Source organism: Pteropus medius, unplaced genomic scaffold (assembly GCF_902729225.1).
Source record: "Pteropus medius unplaced genomic scaffold, Ma_sr-lr_union100, whole genome shotgun sequence".
In the NCBI taxonomy this organism is placed as follows: Eukaryota; Metazoa; Chordata; class Mammalia; order Chiroptera; family Pteropodidae; genus Pteropus; species Pteropus medius.
In genome coordinates, this window is record NW_024349801.1 from 8,376,434 (window position 1) to 8,394,545 (window position 18,112).

The 18,112-nt window shown below is 35.9% G+C and overlaps 1 protein-coding gene across 3 annotated transcripts in view; it reads left to right on the forward strand.

Annotated features, from left to right (window-relative positions):
* The window catches only part of CMC2 (C-X9-C motif containing 2), a 106,639-nt gene that overhangs the window by 548 nt on the left and 87,979 nt on the right, over positions 1 to 18,112 (forward strand). The window contains exons 2-4 of one of the 3 annotated variants that reach the window (XM_039888833.1): positions 5,968 to 6,083; positions 10,040 to 10,111; positions 13,728 to 14,104. The exons of the other annotated variants lie outside the window; for them this stretch is intronic. Of the exons in view, the coding sequence (XP_039744767.1) occupies positions 6,003 to 6,083; positions 10,040 to 10,111; positions 13,728 to 13,814 (240 nt within the window). The 5' untranslated portion in view covers positions 5,968 to 6,002 and the 3' untranslated portion in view covers positions 13,815 to 14,104. Of the gene's footprint in view, positions 1 to 5,967; positions 6,084 to 10,039; positions 10,112 to 13,727; positions 14,105 to 18,112 lie in introns of those variants that run through there. 3 annotated transcript variants of the gene reach the window in all.

Consider the following 18,112-nt stretch of genomic DNA (forward strand, 5'->3'; position numbering starts at 1 on the left):
TGGGTATAATTCATCGTATCGATTGTGAGAAGGGAAGCCCTTACCACAGTGACACAGTGAACGCTCAGTACATTTTATGGTTATTATTGTTATTGATTAGTAGTTTAGAATTTTCATGTAGAAGATGGGAGGCCGTTAGGGCGCATCTCAGCTGCCGTGGAAGTTGCCACCAATCCGTTTTATGTTAGAATCCCGAAAGATCTCCATCAGTACACTTTTCAAGGAGAGTGAACATTCACATCCCTTTTTATTCGGTTTAAATATTGCCGTGCCTGTGATTTCACGATAGGTGCTTTATGAAGTTTTAAGCAAATACAAGTTCTGGAAACCATTTAAAATTTTAAATGCATGAAAGAAGTTTGCGCTGGCAAAGGAATTCTGTTGTGACACCCTTTGTATCGCCTTTCCTACACATACAGGCTTCTACACTTGTTTAGTTGATGTAACTATGTTGAGGTCTGAACCAGTGTTCAAATCTGTGATAATCCTAAATGCAGCAGTCAGCAAATATTTGTTGAGCATTTACTTTACATTTACAAGAATGTTCTCTCACTGGCCTGTGCGTTCTTTGAGGTATATGAACTAATTTTTCCCTCTGAAATTCATGGCAGAGTGAGTGCTCAGCACCTAGTAAGTGCTGATAAATGTTTGTTTGTGGAAAGCTACAGCTTGGCCCATCTTTAAGAAACTGTGGCGATAGTTAGAGTCCTACAGTCCAGCTCAAATGTTGCTCTTAGTAGCAATGGGGCATGTTCTGTACTTTGAGAACACTAGTCAATAGCATCTGTTTAGATTTGGTCACTCTTCAGGTGTGATAAGTAGAAGTGACTAGGGTAGGTAAGTTCCCTGCTATCTGCTACCTCTGGCTGAATATGGTGCATAGTTTGAAATAGTTGGAGAAATACTAATTTAACTAATTCCAGTGCTTTCTGAAATGTAGGCTTTCAAAAATGTGTTTTAGAAAGCTTCAAGTATTAGTTTACAGGTTTTTCTGGAGAACAGGTTCTTCAGACTCTGAATAGGAGACTTTTCTAGCTATGTTTTCTGCTCGTTTTAAAATGTCATTAGAAATCACAACTGTAGTATAAATTTCTTTCTGGTGCAACCACACAATAACAGAATCTTTCTAAAGAAAACCTGAGTGGTATTAAAGTATGGGTTTTCCCCCTTGTGATTATAGATTTGCTCAAGTGTGTTATTAGGTTTACTCGCTTTACTAGAGTTAAGGTATTGCTTACTCTTGGTTTATTTTCTGAAATTATGCCACCTGGTGGTTGAAATCTGTATCATAGAATACTCATTAGGAATATTTTACCTTAGTCTTGGTAGAATAAGATGGAATGAATAAAATATAATTAATTTTTATATTGTTAGTGAGAGTACCCTTCTACCCTCCCAGCTTACCCCCAAGTAAAAGTTAAAATTGCTTTGCTTAATAACTGATAGCCAGTTATCAAAACATCAGATTGTCACAGCTGAACATTTTTAAGAGTTTCAGCAGACTGTTTTGGTATCAAAGTGTGCATTCTTGAGGAAATGGGTGAGGTTGGCATGGGGAGGGAAGTGTAATTGTGACAAATTAACCCTTCTGATGTTTTCTAAATGCCAGTGGAACTGAAGTTTTGTGTTTAACTGAATAGTAATGGAATTTATCCCTCTCATTACAAATATCTATGCACGAAGGCTTATCACAAATGAATGTTCTCTTCACCGTTATTTCAGTGGTGCAGCTGATGTTCATAATTACCTTGGCACTACCCTTTTGAAATTATTTTCTGTATTCCTAGTAGTAACAAGTATTTATCATTTGAGTGTGAATTTTATCTTCGGAAATGGCCTAAAATCATTTAATTGTGAACTTAGAGTTGAGAAGAAACTTAAGAATGCAATGCTAGAATATACTATTCTGTGACATCCTTAATTTATGTAGCCAATCTCTTTTGGGCACATTTGGACAGATAACTGAGAGCTTCTGGCAGCAGCCTCTTTCATTGTTGGACAGCTCCATGAAGATGACTTCTGCCTCTCTAACTTCCACCCTTTGGTTTTCAGTCCTGTTCTCAGAAACACCTCAGAGTAAATTCAGTTCTACCTTTCCCATTATGTACAGAGTATTTCAGATATACAAATAATACTTTATATACATCACACTCACTGTTCACTGTTTCAGAGATTCTCATATAAGTTATTTAAACTTCATGACCACACCGAGATAGAAGTTGAGTTAATTTCCATTTTAAGAAAGAAGAGATTTGAGTCTCCAATTAAGTAACCAAAGTGATATAACTTGTCAGTAGCTGAGTCCACAACTTTTGCCTCAAACTGTCTTCTCCCCTCAAATCCATTGTCTGTCTAACTTAACCAGGTCCTTCCTTTTATCTGTCTCCTCTGGTGTAGACTCTCCTAAATTGGTAAATGTTAACAATTTCATTAATGGTTTCCTGTTTCAACCCAGTATCAGAGCCATTTCTGTCCTGAGCAGTCTCCCCAGGAATATTCAAATTCTCAGTATTCTGAACATGGCTGATTGGGATGAGTATAGTGCTGTTCTTTTTGTTGATGTAGACAGACCCTCTGTTTCTAACAATACAAGATAATATTGACTTTTTTGGAAACTGGGCCTAGAATTAGTGTCTGTTGAACTTGTAGCCAACCAGAGGCTCTTTGGGAAATAGTTTTGTCTTTTTCTGTAATTTTTTTTTTTTGTCTGAATTTATTTCATTCACAAACTGCTGGGAAGGTATGCCTTTCCCATTTTGAACATGGGAAAAATCTGTCGAGAGATTACTTTGGGTAGTACTCTGCCACTTATTGTGTGACTGGGTGTGCTTGTTTTGGCAGCACATATACCAAAATATTGTGTGACTGGGACTTAGTTTTGCTATGAAACTGTGGGTAATGCATATTTTGATCTACAAAAAAGCAATTTCTTATGGTTCAATGAATTTAAAAAGTTACCTACTTCCTATGGTTATTGGAAGGATTATTAGACTTGTGCCTAACACATAGTAAGTGTTCAACAAATCATTTTCCACACTAATAATGTAGATATAGTCTTATGGCTTTGAAGAAATTTTAAAAAATAAGAATACGGAGTATGTATTTGGCTTTTTAATTCATGACAATTACTTTGAGTTTAATAATGTTCTTAGAATAGTCTCTTAAAGAAGAATAGTAGAAGGTATCAGCAATCATTTTAAGTGTGTCCTAAGAACAATGCCATATAGTTTTATAACTATAGTTTTATAATTTTATATGTATGTACGTATAGTTGTATACATCTCATGATATGCATTTATTCTTATATACAACATGCATGAATGTTTTTATCTCAGCAGCCAATGTCTTCTTGAGTATTTACTTTGCCAATTAAAGAGGTCATTTGAGAACTATAAAAGCACATATTTGAAGTATGCAAAAATATTTTGTCAAATACATTTACAAAATGTTAGACTTATTTGATAGATCACTAATCCAATGTACATCTTCCTTCAAAAAAAATAAGTGAGGCAGAAACCAGGTAACTAATAATATACATAAATGTAGGTGCCTAATATTGGTACAGTATTAGATGACTTAAATTGCTGAACTGTATGAGATCTCATTTTTCTCAGGCAAAAAATCTGTATTATTAAAAAGACTACAGTTAGTAGCAGGCAAACAAAACGAACTAGGCTGCTTTTCCAGTTTCCATTTCAAATACTCAGCTGGGCAAAACAACCCGATTTGTGACCTTCAGCTGTAGTATATTTGTGTGTGTGTGTGTGTGTAGTAGTTAGTGAAGTAATGATCTGGTATTTTCATAAATTGAAATCTGAAATAGTAGGCATACTACCATTCTTTGGAATTATTTGTTTGGATATTTTTAAGGATTTTATTTGTTAGGAGTCGAAGGTGGATGGGCTGTTTGAATTTCTTGGAACTTATTTTTAGCAGTTTTATTGAGGTATGATTTACATATCATAAAATTCACCCATCGTGAGTTCAGTGATTTTTCGTAAACTTATGCAATCGTGCAACCATTACTACAAGTTGTATTTTAGAACATTTTCATCACCCAAAAAGATTCCTTGGTGCCCATTTGTAAATTGCCTACTCTCACCTTAGGCGTAGACAACCAACAGTCAGCTTTTTGTCTCTACAAATTTGCCTTTTCTAGACATTGCTTATAAATGGAATCATACAATGTAGTGTTTTGAATCTGACTTCTTTCATTTAGCTTAGTGCTTTTGAGGTTCATCCATGTTGGCACATGTATAAGTTAATTTCTTTTAATTGATAAGTAGTATTCCATTGTATAAATATACTGCATTTGTTTATCCAATTTCCTGATTATTGGACATTTGCATTGTTTTTAGTATTGGCTATTATGAATAATGCTGTGAACATTCACATCCATATCTTTGTGTGGATATGTTTTCATTTCTCTTGGGTAGATTCTTAGAAGTGCAATTTCCGGGTCATATGTAAGTTTGTGTTTAATTTAAACTGCCAGATTGCCTTCCAAAGTGTCTGTTTTACATTCCCCATAGCAATGCATGAGGTCCATTTTCTCCACATTCTAACCAATGCTTGGTATCATCTAACTTTTTGATTGTAGGTATTCTGGTGGATATGTAGTAGTATCTCATCAGGGTTTTAATTTGCATTTCCCTAATGACTCCTGGTGTTCAGCATCTTTTCATGTGCTTAATTAACCATTCCTGTATCATCTTCAGTGAACTATACAAATCTTTTGCCCATTCTTTGGGTCTATTTTAAACATTGGATTGTTTGTAAGCATTCTTTATATTCTAGATACAAGTCTTTTATTATAAATGATTTACAGATACTTTCTCATAGTCTGTAGCTTGTAGTAGATTTTATTTTTTAGAGCAGTTTTAGGTTTGCAGCCAAATTGAGCAAAAAAGCAGAGAGATCCCAAATATACTCTGTCCCCACACACATACAGCCTCCCTCACTATCAGCATCCCCCACCAAAGTGATATGTTTATTATAATTGATGAACCTACATTGACACATCATTATCACCCAAAGTGTGACCTGTCTTTTCATTTTCTTAATGACGTTTTTTGAATCAGGAAAGTTTTTAATTTTGATGAATTTTTACAATTTTTTCTTTTATGGATTGTGCTTTTGATGTATTTAAGAACTCTTTGCCCAACCTAAGGTCATGATTTTCTCCTATGTTTTCCTTCTTAGAACTTTTAAAAGATTAAAGCAGTTAATTGGTTCTTTCTTTTGGTGATCTTTTCTGAGTTAAAAAGATGTTAAACAAAAAACAATAGGTGTATAGTGCGACTTAACTATTGCACACTTGTCAAAATAATGCTTTCTTTTGACCTTGGCCACTAATTTTCTATGTGAATGAACCAGTCGAACTGATTTCAGGGATTTCAGCTTCTTGTTTTCATTGTAATAATTGCATTTTATGGATACATCTGCTAAATTAGAAAAATTAGTTTTACATCTGCTGCTTGTTTCCCTTTATTGTTTAGTTAGATTTTCTTAGCCAGATTAGGAAGAAAGCAGTCTATATTAATTCACACTAATGTGAAACTAATGACCCTTTAACCCTCTCACAGGAATATACATTTTTAAAGGATTAATAAGCCAGTTCTCTTAATTGGTAGAATTTCATTTGAACAAAATGAGTTGAATCAGTTTCAGGAATGTGGGAAAAATAATTGAAGTCAGGCTATTAATATAGGCAAGCTATTTCTGCTGGAGCACGTCTTTCCAGGATTGGGTCTGTTGAGGAGGCCTGCTTTTTTCTGAACCTGGAGGTTCTCTAAACTTGCTGAATCTGTTAAATCATTGGTAAGGAACCTGAGGCTCAAGTTTAACAATTTGCTTAAGGTCAGCATTCTTTTCTGATGAAGGTCACTGGAGGTTCTTACTGAAAATAGTTTTAGGTCTCATTAACAAATACAGTCACACATATTCAAGACACTCTTGTATCCACAGGTTGCCCTGCTGTGTTCCACCACCTTCTCCTAAAGATGCATCCCGACTTATCTCCACACTTGCACACTGAAGAATGCAACGTCTTGATTAACTTACTTAAGGAATGTCACAAAAATGTAAGAGTTTAGAAGAATGACCATAAAGCAAAAAATGAAACTTAGGCCATATGACATTGATGTAAAATGTTATCTCCATTCATGGAAGGGAATGATAATGTTTTAGCTTAGTAAAGTTTAGCAGTTGATAATTGTGATCTTTCAGAAATCACTCCCTTTCATGATTAGTAAAAATCAAGGATAAAAGTTTGTTAGGGATTTTTTTTGAATGATATGCGATAGAATGAATACATGTTCTTAAAATAAAATACTTTTCCTTATTACAGAGCACTAGAACAATTATGTTCAGCTCTGACTCTTCTGATCATAATGAAATTATTCTAAGATTTTTCTGTTCCTTGATTTTTACCATTCTCTGTTTAAAGGGAATTGAAACATTTATAATTAGGTGTTAATAAATTTAAATTCTGATTGGACTACTTTGACAGATTTACTTAATTGTTAGTGGAATGGAAGTAAAATTCCATGTTTAAAGCCAAAATAGAAGCCCATTTTTGTAATACATTTGAGCTGATATTTTTACAGATATCGAATATTTAGCAATTTTCATGTATCTGATGCATGAGACAGCTAAAGGAGCATTTGTTGTAATTTAACTTTGCATGACGCATTATTTTCCTCGTGATATTCATAAACTGTAGATATATCAAATTATAATAATATCATTTAAATGTGCAAAATGCTAAGACTAAAAGTAATGTAGTAAAACCCATGACCTGTGAAGTCAGATATTTCTACTGGTTCAAAGAATGTTGTTGATGACAGTATACTTTAGGCAAACTATTTTCACCATCCATTTAGATCAAAATTAGTATTATAAGTCTTTTTAACTTTAGCTATTCTATGCATATGTGGTAGTATCTCATTTGGTTTTAAATTGTATTTCCCTGATGGCTAATGATTTTGAGTATCTTTTCATGTGCTTATTATTGGCCATACATATAAAGTCTTTTGCCTATATTTAAAAATTAGTTGTTTATCTTATTGAGTTACCAGAATTCTTTTTATCATTGGGCATACAAATCCTTTGTCTAATAAGTTTATTATGAATATTTTCTCCCAGTCTATGCTATATTTTTTTTATTTTCTTAAGGATGTGTTTCAAAGAGCAATTTGTAAATTTGATGAAATCTACCAGTTTTTTCTTTTGTTTGTGCTTTTTGTGTTCTAAGGATCTTTGTATATTTCCTGGTCACAAAGACTTTTCTCTTAGTTTTCCTTCTGGAAATTTTATAGTTTTAGCTTTTACATTTAGGTCTGTGATTCATTTCAAGTTAATTTTTGTGTATAGTGCGAGGTGTGAGTCAAAATTAATTTCTTTCCCTGTTGTATACCAAGTTATTCCAACATTTATTAAATAGACTATCTTTTCCCTCACTAAATTGCTTTGGTGCCTTTGTCATAAATCAATTAACTGTATGTGAGTGGGTGTTTTACTGGACCATCTGTTCTGTTCCACTGTTTTTTTATTTATGTCTATTCTCAACACCAGTTTATTCCAAAGTTATCTTACTGGGGCCAACTGGTCCCTTGGATGTTTTGTCCTCTTCTCTGTCCTGATACACTTTCCACACTGCACCTAGAGTGATCTCTCAAACATAAGTTTAATCTCAAACATAAATTCCCCTTTAACGGCTCCCTTTGCTTATAGAACAAAATCTACATTTTTTACTTTTATTGTGAGACTTTCATGAAACTGGCCCTTCCTTACCTCTTGAGACTTCACCACTGTCCTGTGCCTCCCACCTCCCCCTCATTCCTATGTGCTCTTTTCTGCAGTTGTACTGGAGCATGTTTCTTTTCCAAGCCTTTGTTTTTGCTTTTTCCTTTGCTTAACTGGTCGCCTTCCTTATTATCTACACTTCCCATTTGCTAGATCATTTATCATCCTCTAGGTTTTATTCAGCTTAATTTGTCATTTTCTCTTCTTTCCTGTCCCAGATTCTCTTGGTATAGTCACTCCACTCCAGTAACACCATACATAATGCATTTCCTACTTTACGGCAGTTCTCATATTTTTTGGTCTCAGGACTCCTTTATACTCTAAAAAACCATAGAGCACCTCAAAGGACTTTGTTTATGTGGGCTCTATCTACCAATATTTACTGAATTTAGAAATTAAAACCAAGAAATTAGAAAATATTCATTTATTTAAAAATTATAATAAACTCATAACATGTTTTTCTTGAAAGAGATCTTAGTTTCCAAAACAAACAAAAGAGTTTGTTTTGCATTTTTCCAATTCTCTTTAATGTCTGGCTTAATAGAATAAAGCTGGATTCTTGTAGCTGCCTCTATATTCAATTCGTGGTGACATTATACTTCATAAAGCCATTGGAAAATTGTACACTTTTGAGAGAATGAAAGTGAACAAAACAGATAAGATCTTTGATTAATAGGAAAATATGTGTGTCCCCTGGAAAGGTCTTGGGAACTCCTGGATGTCCCTGGACTACACTTTGAGAACCATTGCTTTATAGCAGTCACTTCATTATTTGTCTCTTCCATCAGACTATGTACTTTGATTGTAGAGCTCAGGGCCACCTTGCTCACTGCTGTATCCTATTGCATGGGACATTGTCTTCCAGACATCAGTTGATTGACTTACTTATTCAATCAGTCGCTTAGCTGGTTTGGTTCTGTAGAAATGGGCATCAGGCCCTAGAGGTTTCTGCTATGTGTATGCAAGAGAATTGCAGTCCATGGGCATTTCTTTTACCAATTCCACTGGGGCATTTGGGGTTTTTCACATAATGTTACATGAGTATAATTTATATTTGGGCTCAATGTTGTGGTGGAAGCAAAAATATAAATTAGTTTGTCTTGGATTTTTAAAAATAAGATGTATGTATATGAGATGATATCAATAAATATAAACTAACCACATTGTTTGTTTGTTGTCAGGGGAGTAGTTTAGAGAAAATACACAGGAACTAGTCTGAATGAAAAGGTCATTAGATAACCAGTAAGAGATCTTTGTCTTAACTGCTTGCTGGAAAACTGACCATTTCTCCATTATGAACCAGGAAAGAACATTTAAAGTGGTGATGAATCAGGAAAAAAAGAAATAGCATGAGGCATAGCTTGTCCAATTTCCATGAAAGTTTTAATTAGAAAAGGAAAAGATACTTATTATTGTAGCTACAAGTTCAGCATTTATGGCGTGATCGTTATAGATCACTGTGCTCTCCAACCCTCCATAAAAATTGTGACGTGCAAACACACTAGTTATGGCCCTACTGAAATTCAGGTTCTTGACTTCAGTCTTCATCTTAATCTGCTTCAGAGCAGTCATATTTTTTGCCATGATAATAGTCATAGGACTTGATACCATAGGAGTTTTTTGTTTTTGCTTTTCAAACAAAGCAGACTGAACTTCAGACATAGATTTTCTGGTATTGTGATTTAGTGGCTTATTTATATGGCCCATATAGGCCACCTAATAGTGTTATGTGTTTCTGATGACATTTTGAATGGGGGGAATGAGAAAATAGCTTTGGCACCAAGCATTATTAAGTACCTCTTCTACAGGACAGTGTTTGCTAGTGGAGGAGGTTACTTGTGTTACTATGGCCGTACTGCACTTTGACATCACTCCCTGTAATAGAGGATGGATTGCGCTGTGATTTTTAACGTGCTCTTAAAGAAAGATGTTAGGAAATAAAATTGTTTACACTGTCATTGTGAGATTTTGGAAGGTTAATAGGCTTCCTGTTTACCAAGGAATAGCCTTTTTTATTTTTTTTTTTATTTCTACCTATAGAGCATTTACCCCTCTTCTGTAGGAAAGCCAGGATAAGCCTGTTTATATATTTTATACTTGTGATTTAACTCTTTGCTTTTTAACAGGGTGACACATTAAACCCATTTCTGTAAGAATAAGTATACAAATTTCATGTGCCAGAAACCTTAGCATGTTATGGGATGAAATATATTACTCCTTTTCTTCCTTGTAGCACAGCATTCTGAAATTTTTTGGTCATTGCAATGATCTTGATCGGAAGATGAGAAAATGCTTGAAGAATGAGGTAAGAAAAATGTTAAAGTATGGAAATGATTGAACAATAGAACAGAACATTTTGAACAATATTATATATTACTGCCATTATTACATTTTTTCCCACATTTTAGTATAAAAGAGAAAAATTGACTTCATATGTATCTCTTCTTCCCCCTCGAACTAAGGAGAGAAATTAAAGCCTCTTCTGGGGACAATTTTAGAACATCACTGTACCTAAATGAAAAAAAATTCCTTATTATAATCACTGTAATCCCTCTGGATGAATTTTAAGGTTTGGGAAATGAATCTCTGTTCAGCAAAAAGATGTGTCTATCAGCTATTAGCTATAGTAGGTAACTAAAACTCTGGGCCTCAGTTTTCTTATATAACACAATGAGGTTACACTTAGGCTCTTTCCAGCTTTAAAATTTTGAATTTCTTTTTAATTATAGTATGTATAAGCCATAGGGATCTAGTTTGACTTATTTGGAAAGACTCATTTCCTGAACACAGTTTTAAGGTAAGACTTGGACTTGGGCAAATAGCCAAAGAACTCGATTCTTTGTCTTTTTACAGATACTGCTGACCAAACAGGGTGCATTTTAAATCTTTGAAAAGAAATTTAATTGTTTCTGTTTTGTACATCAGCTGTTTCATGTCTAGAACCTTTAAAAAAAATTTGTAACTAGTAAAAATTTGCCTTCCAATTTTCTTTCATTTTCTGTGTTTTTGAACTTTTTCCCCATTCACCTCATATTGAAAGGTATTAGATATAATATTTGAAGCTGTCCAGCATCTATCTTTCTTCACTTTTTACATTTCCCACTTCGAGTTGATTTTTTTTTCCTTCCTGGAATCCCTTTCCAAAGTATCTTTACTATCCGAAGAACTTTCTTGAGTTCTGAGTTAAGGGTGGTGATTTTCTTTGTATGCACAAATGTGTACATTTATAAGTGTTTTAAGTTGATTTTTGAAAAGATTTTTTTCCTTCATATGTGAAGGCTAGTTTAGATGGAAACTAAACCTAGGGCTATGTTACTTTTTAAATAAGATGTGGAAAAATAGAGCCGATACTATTCAGTATAGCTGTCTATTTCTCACATGCTTTCAGTTGTGTAAGATAGCTTTTTTCCTAAGTTTAGATTTCTCTTGCCTTACACTTCAATGATTTTGCCATGGATTTGGTGATTAGATCTTCATATGAAATTTTCTTTCCAGGTAGTCCAGATCTGTTAGTGACTATTTGATAGAATGTAGATATTCTTTTTTTTTGGTCTGAGTTTGTTTTCATGTAAATTTCATATTTTCTCCTTGAGTTAATTTCTGAATCCTCTGTGTGGTTTTTATGTTGCTTCAGTACCTGATGCACAGACATTTTTCTGTTCTTTCATCTTTCAGTCCTCTGAACCTGTGCTCATTTATTTCCTCTGCTTTTAATGCTGTCAAGTTTACCATTTGTTACTTCTGATGCTCCCTCCCTACCATTTCCTTGCTGTATCTTTTGAGTATTTCATTCCTTGAAGCTTTTAACTAGAAAAAGGGTCCGACCAGTTCTTTTGAGCTTCTCTTTGTTGTTGTTGTTGCTGCTTTTGTTCATTTTATTGAAATAATTGCTGATACTACTTTTGTAGCATCCTCTTTTGTCCCTCTTGTTTTGTTTGGTTTTTGGTTAATTGACCTTTTCATTCTGTGTTTAGTGGAGTTTTGTGAATAATATCATTTTCATCTTTTTTTTTTTTTATTCAGGGGCCATGTTGATGCCCTTTGGAGATACCCTAACATATATTTTAATATAGACTATATTTTAATTTGTTTTATGAATTATTTTATTGGCCTGCTATAGAGTATTATCTTCTGAAGACATCCATAAGCTCTTCCTCCCAACTTGATTGCTGGTGGCAGTGTGATTAAAGATTTTTTCTCTGAGCAGGTACCTCTCCATGGTCTAGAATAGAGGCTTTTTCCCCCTAAACTTTTTAAAGCAATGAAATGCTTCTACACAATCTTAAGAGAAATATTAATGTATGACAGATAAAGGGAATAGTTTTGGCTAAAGGGACCTGGTGCTTCATCTGTAATTTGAAGTGGCTCTTCTATAAGGAAAGGAAAAAGAGTTTGAAAACTACCATTCCAGAATATATGTTAGAGCCCTTCAACCAGCATTTTAGACTCAGAAAAATTCTTAAAGATTATCTTGCTCAGATCCTCATATTTGAGGTTACTGGCCCAGAAGATGAAGTAACCCACAGTCAGGTATCTCTACACCATTGTCTCAGGGGTTGAGGGTGCTGGGGATCTGGTCAAGTTCCTGGTTAGCTCTCCATCACTAATCTGTTTCTGTGGCCTCTTTCCATATCTCTGTATCCTAGAAGATTTTGATGTCCAACTCTTCACATATACTCAGTTTTTTCAACTTGAGTTTACTTTTACTTTTTTCCTCCTCTGCCTAGGGACCCTTCATTCACCTTTAAAATATGTCCGTATTGGTATATATAAGCTTGTATATATATATATATATATATATATATATATATATATATATATATATATATATATATATATATATATATATATATATATATATATATATATATATATATATATAAATATATATATTTATATATAAGAACACTTATATTCAAGTTTCTCTGCTTCAAACAAGTGCTTTTCCTAAGTGCCAGGCTCCGTATTTCTTGTTATTTATAACCCATTGACCAGATCAGAATACTAGGCTGAAAACCTCCAAGGGTTGAAAGCTGCATTTAGATTCAGCTGGTTACAGAAACATGAGATTTGGGGAGAATCAGGTTCAATGACTATTCATGATGAAAATACCTTGGAAAGTTCAGCTGACCATAAGTTTCCATATGAACCAATAGGGTAATATGGTTGCTAAGAGCCAGTTAACTCTTTGGATAATATTTCTAGAAATGTAATGTGTCTAGGTCCTAAGAACTAGTAGGCTTATTGTAGTCCACATCTGTCAGACTGCATCTGGTACACTGTATTTAATTCTGGTGATGTTTTTTATAAGGGGTATTGATATTAAAGTACTTTATAAAAGGTTCTTTATAGATATTAGGAGGCAGAAACCATGTTCTGTAAACAGTTGTAGAAGCCAGCAATGTTCAGCCTGAAAAAGTGGATTATCTATAATCAGCTATTTGGAAGGTTATAGCAGGCAAGAAGAAATAGAGGGCAGTATGAGACTACTGGGAAGCACTTATTGGTTCAACATAAAAAAACTTTGGAACAATTACTGGAACAATAATTAAATAGGCTACGTCTCAAGGTAGTGAGCTCCTCATAACTAGAAGTGTTCAAGCAGAGGTTAGATGATGTGTTAGAGTGTGAGCTTCTGGAGAACAGGGACAGAACTCATCCATCTTAAATATTAACTAAATTCATTTTTGGGGAGGAATTAATTCAGTAGACTTAAAAACCTATTAGAATGTAGGTATTGTAACGTATTGAATGAAATCGATCCCTCAGGTCACTTTCCAATATCAGATTCAGTGAAATAAAAGACAAATAAGAATTTCGTCTGCAAAAACAATTTTATTTTGTAAATAAAAAAATATTTAACTTAACTCATATAAATGATGTTATAATCTGTTCTTTTCTCCCCCTTTTTTTTTTTCCAGTACATAGAAAGGAGGACCAAGAGTAGGGAGCATGGCAATGCAATGCGGAAGAGGCTTTTTAATCCTCCAGAGGAATCTGAAAAATAAATTATATTTTCACTGGATGACTTGGCTGAGAGAAGACTTAAAGACTCTTGGTTGAATACTGAAGGAATCCTATCTCATTTGGTCTCCAGAATCCTTTGAATGGCAAGTGAGCCATGAGAAGTCATGCCATGGAGAAATATGGATGCCCTAGATTCAGAATATTTGCTGGGTTGAGACTTTAGTGCTTTGAGTCCTTTACCAACACTTCTAACGTGTTTCCTCCCTTTGCCTACATTACAACCAGTTAACCTTTGAGTAATTTACCTCCCTCAATAAAATAATAACTTTAATCATGTCTTCTCCATTCTCTTAGACTCTTCTGGAATTAGGGCAAAATAGTCCCTTTAGACTGTCCTTTTAGACAACTTGACAATTCTGGAACTTAAACATTGAAGATACAGCTAGGGCAAAAAGAGTTGGAGGCAATCCCAGCTGTATTAACGATATAAAAACAACTTTATTGTTTTAAAGAGCTAGTTTCTAAAATGTTAAGTGTTTTAACGTTGATGAAGTTACATCGGGTTAGAATTTAAGTCCTGGCTGGCTTTGATTACTGTTTGGTTGGCTGTATTTACGCAGGAGACCAGTTCATGTCTGGGCATTAACTTTAGGCCAGCCTGCCTCCTCTCTGCTGGTGGCAGGGCTCTTCTTCCCAGACTCATTTCTAGCAGTGTTCTTTCTACCAGGTGTGTCTGAGACCTTTGAGATTCTGGAAGCCAGCAACTTCCAGCCACACGACAGCAGGGACCTGATCATCTTGTTAGATGAGGTATCAACAGACCATGAACTGTGAGCCCCTTCTAGTGAATTCTCTGTATATGTTCAGCATGAGGCCTTGTTGGTGTCAGTGTTTAATAAGTGATTTCCTCATCACAAGAGGCGTTCAAGAGGCTGGACATTCACTTAGCAAAGTGACTACACAGGATAACAGACATTTGATGAAGGGTTTGAGGAAGAAGCAGAATTAATTCTGAGGTACCTTTCAGACTGAGACTTATGGATATTTATGCCTCCTTGCCCCAACCTGGTCCCCAGAGGCAAGCAGTACGGGTACAGAAACGAGACATTTTGTCTTAGAATCTTGTAGTAAATTGACAAGTTGACACTTAACAGCAGTGTAATAAGTGCCATGATTAGGTAGGCGTCATTGAAAGCATAGAAAGGGCATCCATGCCCAGCCTTCAGGAAGAAGGAATCGTTCCAAGAAGGCTACTTAGCAAAGGTGACCTTTGACAAATGGAGTGAAAATGGAATACATTCTAGAGAACTTCAAATTGTTTAGCATGACTGGAATACAAGAGCTGTTGATGGAGTAAGATCAGAAAAAGCTTCAAATTATTTCGGAATTTTTTTTTTTCTTCAATGCTATGGAGACCAGTTGCAAATTTTAATATGGTGATTAGGGATTTGTGCAGGGAGCTTAGAGTGATATGTTTCAGTTTGTATTTTAGTAAGTTTTTTTCTGGTTGTAGTTTGGGGTATAAACTGGAGGTGAAGGGAGATTACACCCAGGGAGACCAATTAGATTTTGTCCTAATTTAGGTGATGAATGAGAGCCTGAATTAAAGAAGTGGCTCGGGGATCAAGAAAAGTGACTAGATTTGAGGAGAATTTGAGCATAGAATCGGCATAACTGACTAGGCGTAGGGTTTAAGAAGAGTCTAGGAAGTCTCAGGCATTTGATTTGTGCCTGCATGGTAATGAGGCCCTGCTCTGAGGGGAGGGTGCACAGGACGGGCAAGGTGTGACGTGCTGAGTTTGAGGTGTTTGTGGAGATGGCTTTTAGGCTTCTGAGTATTCAGACTCGGTGCTTATTAGAATCACCGTGGGAGATTTGAGAACAGACTTGGGAGACAACAGCATGCAGATCGGAGCTGATGCCCCATGGCTAATGTTGATAGTGGACTGTGAGTAGTTGTGTAGAGTAGAATGAAACTTTAAGATCACGTAATTTTTTAAATTGTATAAATACTATATTTTTATGGGACATTCAAACAATCTTTATACTCCAATACCACTTGACTTCCCAGAAGTATCTATAATTGACAGTTACGTGGGTCTCCTATGCATTTATATGAATATTTCAAGACAGGAGAGGGAACCCCATATATGGAGAAGGTGTAGGCATGGAGACAGAAGGCAAATCATAGAGAATGGTGCCACAGATTGTCATGGAGCTGACAGGAGGGAGTGTCACTGCATCAGAGTAAGGGTTGAGGTGCTGGTTGATTGGGTTCCTTTGTCATTTTTGACCTTAGAGCTGTTTGGTGTGGTGGGGAGTGGGTGGAAGCTGAGGAGCCAGAGAGGAGGTTATAAGCACATTTGAAAAAGCTTAACTCTAAAGGGCAGGACAGAGTAGGATTGAGAGAAAGTCTTATAAAATCAGCAGAAAATGGTGAGTGACACTGGGAATGGGCATATACTGAAAGAATTCAAGAAAAGAGGGAGGGATTAATTTATGTAGTGAAATCTTTGAGGATGCAGAAATGCATAAGATTTGGAGCCCATGCTGACAGTGATAATGTTTTTTTCCAGAAAACAAATTAGAAACGGAAATACTTGAAGCACTATAAGAAATGCAAGTATTTTTTTCAAAGAGCAGTAAATGCCTATTTGTGCAGGATGCAATGCTGTTTCTTCAACAAAGAATTAAGAGCAAAGCTCTGTTTCTGCTCTGTTTCTGCTGAGATATACTATATAAAATCTCAGATATACTAACATGGTCACAAATAACCAACGATATGCTGGTAGATGTTTAGTAGCTGGCTCTAAAAAAAAAAAAATGGCACTCATTTGTAGCATGTAAATATTCCTGCCATGGCAGACTTCAAGCCACCAAGCTGATGCCACTGAAGGTATAATTGGGAAGAGGTGTGCACAGTAGGCTCTCCTGAGCTGGTACCAGCTGACTCTAGACCCCCTTGGCACACCACTGCTGTGCAGAAGGAGCTGCAAAGAATCATCAAGTCATTTCACTGATTTTCACCTTTGCCACCTCTAGCATTTTGTCATTTGAAAGTACCTGTATCCTAAGATGTAGTCGAGGACTGTTGGAGTTCAAAGAGTCTCTAGGGATGTGCCATTTTGTAGAAGAGTAACCATATGCCAGTTGGATTAGAAAGGAAATGAGATCTGCCTATGCCTTGATGGATGATGGTTGGATTTGTTCCCTGGGAGCAGAGTTCAGGAGCTCAGATGCCCTCAACCCTATTCTTTTTAATCACATTACCTTGATAGACATCTCAAGAACTGTTGGGATCTTCAAAAATGGCAGGGGCTGTCTACAGTTGTTACCTAGCTGTATGACTTCTGAGGGTGCTCAGTCAGGATTTCAACTCACTTTTAAAATGAGGTTGTTGGACTGGTTTTTACTATATTTACCACTGAATTCTCAGGCCTAAGCACTAAATAATCAGTAGGAGGTAACTTTGTTTTGCAATAAAAAATGCTGCGACTGAAGGCAATTTGGCCTGAGTGGTGGTTTTATGTCATTTCCCTTTTAAAGTTCCATCCCATCTGGGTCTCGGCTTCCTATCCTCACTTCTCAACCGCTGTAGGGTGCCACCTTTACTAACAGAGTATATCATGTCCCTCAAGAGTATTAATGCTAAATCAAAGGTCAGAAAGTCCTGCTCTGAACTACTCCCTGCTCTGGCCTGGCCTCCCTTCAGATAACCCTCACAGTACTTCAGGGGAACCCCACACCATGCTTTTAAGGTCTTACTCTGAATATTCGAGCTGTTCCTAATCCCTGTACAATAATGTGCACACAAGACCTTGGCAACACGAGCCCTTTCTTCCTTTCGAGCTCCCTCTAGGAAGGGAGTTTGAGACAATGGAGCTGAAGCATTGGGAGCAAGGGAGATAATGGAACGAGATGAAGGGAGAAAGGTAGGCAGGGACCTTGGGAGCCACAAGGAAGTGGATTTTATAACGATCTTTCTAGCTGCTGGATGAAGAATGGTTATGGTTAAGCTAATTCAACCTGGGTTTAGTTATTTTAAGCCTCAGTTTCCAAATCTTTAGATGAGGGATAATATCAGTACCTACCACAGAGGGTTTCTGTGAGGATTAGTCGAGATAATATATGTAAAGCTTTTAGCAAATTAACTGGCACAAAGTAAGGGCCAGCTCAATATTGTTATTTATGAGTTCATCCAAACGAGTATTGGGAACACTTCCCTGCACTTCGGTAGAGTGCCCCAAATAACCTAGGGTGGTCCCATTTCGGCAGGGCCCCAGCAGAGGAGGTGGGGGATCAAAGGGTGAGAGGCTTGGTATGAGGCCGAAGGAGAGGC